Raw genomic sequence first — 7,195 nt, 5'->3', positions numbered from 1 at the left:
GTCTCACGCGACGCATCGCGCAGTAAAATGGGCGCTGCTGAAACATAACGGCACATAGTGCCCCCCCCCCTCCCCCGCAAAAAGAAAGAAAAGGACATGCTATCTATTACGTATTTAGAAAAGATGGACCACTTTGTGTGCAGCCGAAAATTCATAATTGAAACCAACCATCCATCTTTGTCATTTGTATGAAAGCCACTGGCCATATACCACCGATGCAGCAGCGATTCTTCTTGAGATTGCTCAGACATGATTTCGACCTGCGCTTTGTTCCAGGAAAGCAGCTCCTCCCATCAAACAGAAAGCGATACGTCAGCACCGATGGCCAAAACGTGCCCGCAAGTTAGCAGCGATGAAACGTATCGCTGCTGAAACAAGCTACCTGAAAACTGTGCTTCAGAACTTGTAAATGGATGAACCGCTAGAAGGTCATTTGAAACCGTGCTCCTACTCAGAGCTTGCTCATGTTCAAGGCGTCATGCGAGGCTTAGCAAATGTCATTTGGGGATCATCAAATTTATAACAAGGATATTGCATCAGAAATGCGCTGCATGCAAAAAGTGCAGTCAGTCCAAGGAACCCTTCCTGACCAATGTTGGCAGCAGCTGACAGTTCGCCGCAACTATCGCAAAACCATTTCAGAAGGTGGCAACATGCCCACCGGGTTGTACGCAGCCTGCCATCATCAGGCTTCAACCGCACACAGGATGGTTTTTCCGCCAGCGAGGCACCTCTAACGCACTACATGCGCGGTAAGTTTTCACTGCCAGCAGCAAGCTGGGCCTGACGCGCCCTGACCTGACGGGATTAAGACGGAAGGGAATATCGGAGTGCACACTTAAACACGCAAGTGAAATATTAAAGAAAACACGACACTCCTAATAACTCCCCACATATACACCTACTATGTTGTTCCAAACAACTCTGACCCAGTCGTTAGAATGAAAACTGGCACTAGAGTTTATTGACCAGACTGCTGACACTGTTGAAAACCGTGACGTACCTAAGAGCTCTCATGCACGGTGCTTTCTGACGAACACAGGCTGCAAAACTCCAAGTTGGGCAGTCACGGCACACATGCACGCTCAAGCGCGCAGCGTCTCGTAGCGGGGCGGCAGGTCTCCGGGCAGCGCGCCCGAGAGCACGGGGTCCGAGTCCCCGAGGCGCGGTGGCTGCGGCCTGAGCAGCGGGGGCGCCGCCGTGGAGCGCAGGAAGACGCTCTCGCGGCGACGCATCCACAGTCGGATGGCCAGGTGGCAGGCGCCCAGCGACAGTACGCAGCCCAGCAGCAGACCGATGATGGGCAGCGCCACGCTAGCCTCGTCGTCCGAGGGGCAGGAGGAAAGGCCGCAGTCGGCCCGCGTCGGCCGCCACGCCAGCTGCAGCAGCAGCAGCAGGCACCCCGCCGCCATTCCCTGCGGCCGCCAATCGATGACGTTTTCACCACTTCATGTCGCCCCACTGTTTCCTGCGGATGCGCAGTCTGCGCGTCGTCTGCTTCGGCGCGCCCCCAACGCCGTTCTCGGCGCTAGCGTGCACTGCACGTTCAAGTCACGTGTTTTGAGCATTCGCGCCAATTTTGACGGCAGCGGTACGGCCGTACGGCTTTGCTTTCCAAGCTTCCCTCGTTACCAGCGCTGCTCCTCGCCATGGCGGGCGTCGTGTCAACGGTATCTGAAGAATAAACTCTTCGAAGAGATTTGCTGGGTGTAAAGAAGCAAGGAAACATGCGGGAAGGCTATGCTTCATCGCGCGGGGCGTTTGTGGACCTTCAAAGTGGCCTCGCCTCCACCAACATAGCACTCCGAATGAGCACTTCTGCACAGCCTTTCTGAAAGGCTCGTGCATGATACGGCTGCAGATGTCTCAAACGGCTGGTGCACGGGCTGCGTTCCTTGAGCCCGCATCTTTTTTTCTTTGCAGGGGGGGGGGGGGGTTGGACGTTCTTATGTAGAAATGGGGGGAGGTGGTGTCACGCACGCTTGGGAATGCTCTTCGCTCCTGTAAGAAACGGGTTTTTTGTACGGCTGTGGCTAGAGTTCCGTCTAGACGGAACTTTTTATTTATTTATTTATTTCAAAATACTGCAGGCCAGCTTTGGCCCAAGCAGGAGGGGCATGAGAAAACACAAATCACAACACCACGTGAAAACATTTCATGTGACACACAGCAAAAGTGGACCTTAAAAGATGAACATAGCAACGGCAAAGAGAAATACATGCTGAAAATTGAATACAGGAGAGTCACTTCCTTTTTACTGAAGCAAAAATGTTTTTAGCGCCTGTTCTACGTTAGGGGAGTTAAAAATCGATTCAGGGAGTGCGTTCCAATCTGCTATTGTTTGAGGGAAGAAGCTGTGCTTAAATGAGTTTGTTTTAGCGAAAAGATGCTGTAAGGAGTGTTCACGAGTATGACGGGTCCTTCGAGCAGTGGAGTGCTTGATGAATGAAGGGGGAGAAATGCTGAGCTTGCCTGAGATAATTTTACGAAGGAAAGAAATAGGTTAAGTTTTCTGCGCGTACGAAGCAACGGAATGCTATTGACTTTCATGAGCTGTGTTGGGGAGTCAGACCTTCTATATTTATTAAAAATGAAACGTACTGCCTTCCTCTGGATGAGCTCAAGTTGATAGATATCTTTCTTTGTGTGCGGGTCTTAAATTTCAGAAGCGTATTCAAGTTTGGACCTGACAAAAGTTTTGTAAGCCAAAAGCTTAATATTTCTAGGAGTATGTTTTAATTTACGCCTCAAGAAACAAAGCTGAGAGAAAGCGGCTGAGCAGATCTCAGAAATATGAGTGCCCCAGATTAATCTATTGTTAAGAGTAATTCCTAGATATTTGTACTGGGAGACCTCTCTGATGTGACTGTGGTGAAGGCAATATTGGTAATTACTAACATTTTTTTTCCTCGTAACTCGGAGAAGCGCACTCTTACCAATATTTAAATCCATGTTCCATTCCTCACACCAGTGACATATTTTCAGCAAAGAATCTTGAAGCAATTGATGATCTGCAATTGAGGCTATTTCTTTGTATACAGCGCAGTCATCCGCGAACAACCTTATTGACACAGATCATATATATCATTCACATATCATTCATATATATTAAAAACAGCAAAGGTCCTAACAGACTGCCCTGAGGAACACCGGAAGTAACAGGAAGCGATTCAGAAAGAGTACCATTCACATCAACACACTGAGTTCTGCCGCTTAAGTATGCTCTGACCAATTCAACAAGATACAACGGAATACCAAGTAACTGCAGTTTAAAAAGAAGCTTTGCATGTGGTACCTTATCAAAAGCTTTCGCCATATCCAAAAAAAGAACATCGATCTGTCCCGAGTTGTCCAGCACTCTAAGCAAATCATCAATAGTTGTAACTAGTTGAGTGATGGTCGACATTCCCTTCCTGAAAAGGTGACAGAATATTTCTTTCTTTTAAAAAATCAATTATAAAGTGGGCCACAATGTGCTCAAGAAGCTTACAGGATGTAGAGATAATTGATACCGGTCGGTAATTAGTCACGAGTAACTTTTCACCTTTTTTATGAATCGGCACAACACGAGCCTTCTTCCAATCTTCTGGCAACTCACTGGTTTGTAGAGATAAAGTGAATAGTTTAGCCAAATGCTCCGAGATCTGGAGCGCGTAACGCTTTAAAAAGGCATTTGGAATGTCGTCTAGACCATGGCCCTTCCGAATATTTATTTTTCGCAGCAAAGAGAGAACCCCTTCTGTGGAAATAACGGGAACTTCGTTAGGATCGATAGATTGTTTGGGTGCATCAAAAACCATGTCTGAAGGGCTCCCGAAAACACTTTGAAAGTACCTGTTAAAGACTTTAGCTATTTCCTTCTCATCAGTGACGAGGCTCCCATCCTCAGTTCTAATTTCTTTGAAGGTTTCCTTTTGTTGACCAAGGTATCGCCAAAATTTTCGCGGATCTGTTTTTATGAATGAAGGAAGGGTGACCTTAAAGTAATGGGATTTTGATGTAGACACTGCCTGGCTTAATTCATGTTTTAATTTCTGCAAATACCGAGAAGATGAGGAGTGATGTCGCCTAAGACGTTTAAGTCTACGCTTCATATGAATGATATCACGACTCACCCAGGGGTATCGACGCTTAAAAGAGTAGAAAACTGAGCTAGTTGGTTCATACTTCTTGGTGGGAACAGCCGAAATAACAAAACGCAGACACAGAAAGGAACACACAGAACGTAGACGAAGCTGACTGTCAACTACAATTTTATTGGAAAACCCGCGCTTTTCGTTTCCGTGTCAAAAAAATCTTGCTTTTATCTCCAGTGGGGTTCGTTCAAGAAGGAAATTTCTTTTCTTGATAGTATTAAGATCGACGTCAGCGGGTGTCGTTTGGAGCCAGCCAGCACACCTGTTTCTACTGTATAGATATGGCTGCGAGCAACTTCAGCGTGATTACTTTCGGGCCTGCCGCCATGGACCGCACGCACGAATAGGACCCAGGTGACAGCTGACTTCAATTACAGAGTTTGCCCGGTCGGAGTACAGGTACAAAACGAAGGGGCTGAGTTTAAGCAAAACCAGGCCCCCTTTCCGAAGTGCCTGCACGTGTAGAACGCCGCCGCCGCCTCGGGGAGACGAACGTTATCTTCCCCATTTGCCGTGGCCATGCCGGGGAACAAAGGGCCTCGTTTCCTGTGGCTCTTTGGCGTGCCAAGCACCGCGACAAGCTGGCGGGCATCATCTCCGACCCTCGCGAACATCTCCAGGCACGGGGAACCACTTTCGGCCTTTTCGTGACCTCGCGTACCGGCCTCGAGCGGCGGATGACATTTGATGATCAACAGATGTCGGTGACCCGCAGAAACCTTCGGCTGACCGGAGGCCATCACCTACCGCCGTCGACGCTACCTCGACGACAACCTTCTTTCCCTCAGACTCCACATGAGACGGGGGCGTGGCCCTAAGTGCAGTGGTGTGTTTGTGCGCACAAGTTTGTGTTGTTTGCGATCTGGGCCCCTCCCACCCCGGCGTGGGTGTCCTCAACCTAGGGAATTTAGGGAGGGAGAACAGTATAAAAGTCGACAACGAATGCGGCCGATCAGCCTCTCTTCAAGCCTCATTTTGAGCCTCATTTGGAGCCTCACTTCAGTCTCTTATGCTTGTAAAAAGATGTAAATAAACCCTCTTGTAATCTTCCTCCCATCACTCAACTCTTCGACTTGACGGCACTCATGTCCTGGTGGTGGTGGGAACGGGTGTCGGTAGCTTGACCGCGGTTACGTCAAGCGAGCAACTAGCAGCAGCAAGCTAGCAACGACTCCGAACCGAACCGACCCATGTTCGCCAACAACTGGTGGCAGCACCATCAACTGGTGGCAGCGGTGGGATGAACCTGGTGACATGGTACTGCTTCTGCGGGTGAGTGTTTGGTTTTTGCTTTGGATCCTCCAGGCTTCAAATTCTGGGTTAATAATCTGAACTGCTGGTTGATCGGGAACAGCTACAGGAGCGTGAAAGAGCTGAGGAAGCGGAAAGAGAGGAACGAGAGGCACAGCTACAGGAGTGTAGGGAGAAGCTAGCAGAGGAGCTAAAAGAGCTTAAACTCGAGGCTGAGAAAAGGCGGCTCGCAAAGCTCGAAGGGCTAAATGGGCTAAAGGGGTAGTTGCACAGAATCACCATGAGCGAGCAAAACCAATATTTAAAAGCAGCGACCGTGGACCTGACGAGGTTGTCGAGGACAGAACTGTTGTTCTTGTGCGATGAGTTAGGAGTGGATGTGGAGGAAAGAGCGAAAGATTCGGATATTGTTCAAGCAATCCAAAATTTGGAAACGGAGGAAGAGGGTGATTTTGAAATTGCTTGGGATAATATGCACAAGTGGGTAAAAGAAGAGCAGCGTAAAAGAGCTGAGGAAGCGGAAAGAGAGAAGCTAGGGAAACAGCTACAGGAGTGTAGGGAGAAGCTAGCAGAGGAGCTAAAAGAGCTTAAACTCGAGGCTGAGAAAAGGCGGCTCGCAAAGCTCGAAGGGCTAAATGGGAACGAAGTAGCAATGAGCGACGCTATCTTTGTCCAGACAGGGCCCTTAACGTTCCAGTCCATTGCCGGGCTGGAGAGACATGACGCCATAATACAGAATTGCGAAATGGCGCAAAACCGGCATGGATGGTACACGACAGAGCGCGGCCAAAGTAGAGAGGCTACAGAGACAGTCTCAGAGGAGTTAGCTAGGTGTAACTCCGCTAAAGCTCGTTCAGAAAACGTATGGAGAGGGCACGGATGGCGTCGGACAAAGCCGAGCCAAGAGAGACCTCCGAGGCTAGCTAGCCAGACCGTTGCCCAGTCAGATAGTCGCAAGCCTGCGATTAAGGGCCGAGAAACGGAGTCTGACCGGCACCCGCGGTTTAGAAAAGAGAGAGCTCCGAATGGAGGCTGTGTAGTGAGAGTAGGAACCGTCGCCGAGTTAGTTAAGCGCGAGGACGCTAGTAAGGGGCCTGTACTGGCAACTAACTGGCACGGGTGTGAAAGGGATAACTCCCCCAAAGGTAGATGTTTCGAAAGGGAAACAAAGGGGAGCCCTTTAGAGATTGTGAATCGTGGCAACTCAGATTTGAGGCATCAATGCGGTGCCAGTGACCAAGCCAGGGTTATGGCTACCTCGGCGAAGCTGGCGTATCAAGAGTGTGGAGCTGCTGTTGGGTTAGAACGCAGTATTGAACGCCATGCTGAGACAAAGGACGAGAGCCCGATTATAGATGAGCAGTGCGTTTCAGAGGAAAGCACTGAGAGCGATAAGCCAGCTGCGGAGGACTACCTTCAGGGGAGCGAACTGCTCATTTGCGGGGCAGCTGAAGGTCCGTCTGTCAGCTCTGTGGAGATGACCATCTGTTGCGAAGGCAAAGAGGTCAATTTTGTGGCTAATGAAAGATCACGCGATGCATGTCAAGGGCTGGAGGAAACAGTCTTGGCTCAGGCGGTGCACGCGGAAAGTTCAAAGCGAAAAAGGAAAAGGGCAAGAACCAAAAGGAAACGGTTGAAACGTCAGGCCCTAAATTCGCGTGCGCGTACAGGTGCTAGTGTTAGCACAGATAAAAATGCGGCAGAAGGGAAAGAGAAGCCTTCCCGCATTAGAGCTCGCAAATTTGCGGCTAAAGTTACTGTTTCAAGAAATGCTTCGGCGCGGCAGACAAGGACAAAACGTAGAATAA

The 7,195-nt window shown here is 49.4% G+C and overlaps 1 protein-coding gene across 1 annotated transcript; it reads right to left on the bottom strand.

The window, feature by feature from the left end:
- Window positions 1-791: 791 nt before the first annotated feature.
- Window positions 792-1,452, bottom strand: LOC149325589 (uncharacterized). Its single transcript, XM_089563991.1, has one exon. It carries the CDS (start codon window positions 1,410-1,412, stop codon window positions 1,086-1,088), a length of 327 nt encoding a protein of 108 aa, XP_089420117.1. The 5' UTR covers window positions 1,413-1,452; the 3' UTR covers window positions 792-1,085.
- Window positions 1,453-7,195: the final 5,743 nt, after the last annotated feature.

This window comes from Amblyomma mixtum, chromosome 10, assembly GCF_055824585.1.
Source record: "Amblyomma mixtum isolate Tamu chromosome 10, ASM5582458v1, whole genome shotgun sequence".
In the NCBI taxonomy this organism is placed as follows: domain Eukaryota; kingdom Metazoa; phylum Arthropoda; class Arachnida; order Ixodida; family Ixodidae; genus Amblyomma; species Amblyomma mixtum.
This window is presented reverse-complemented; position numbering and strand designations above follow the sequence as displayed.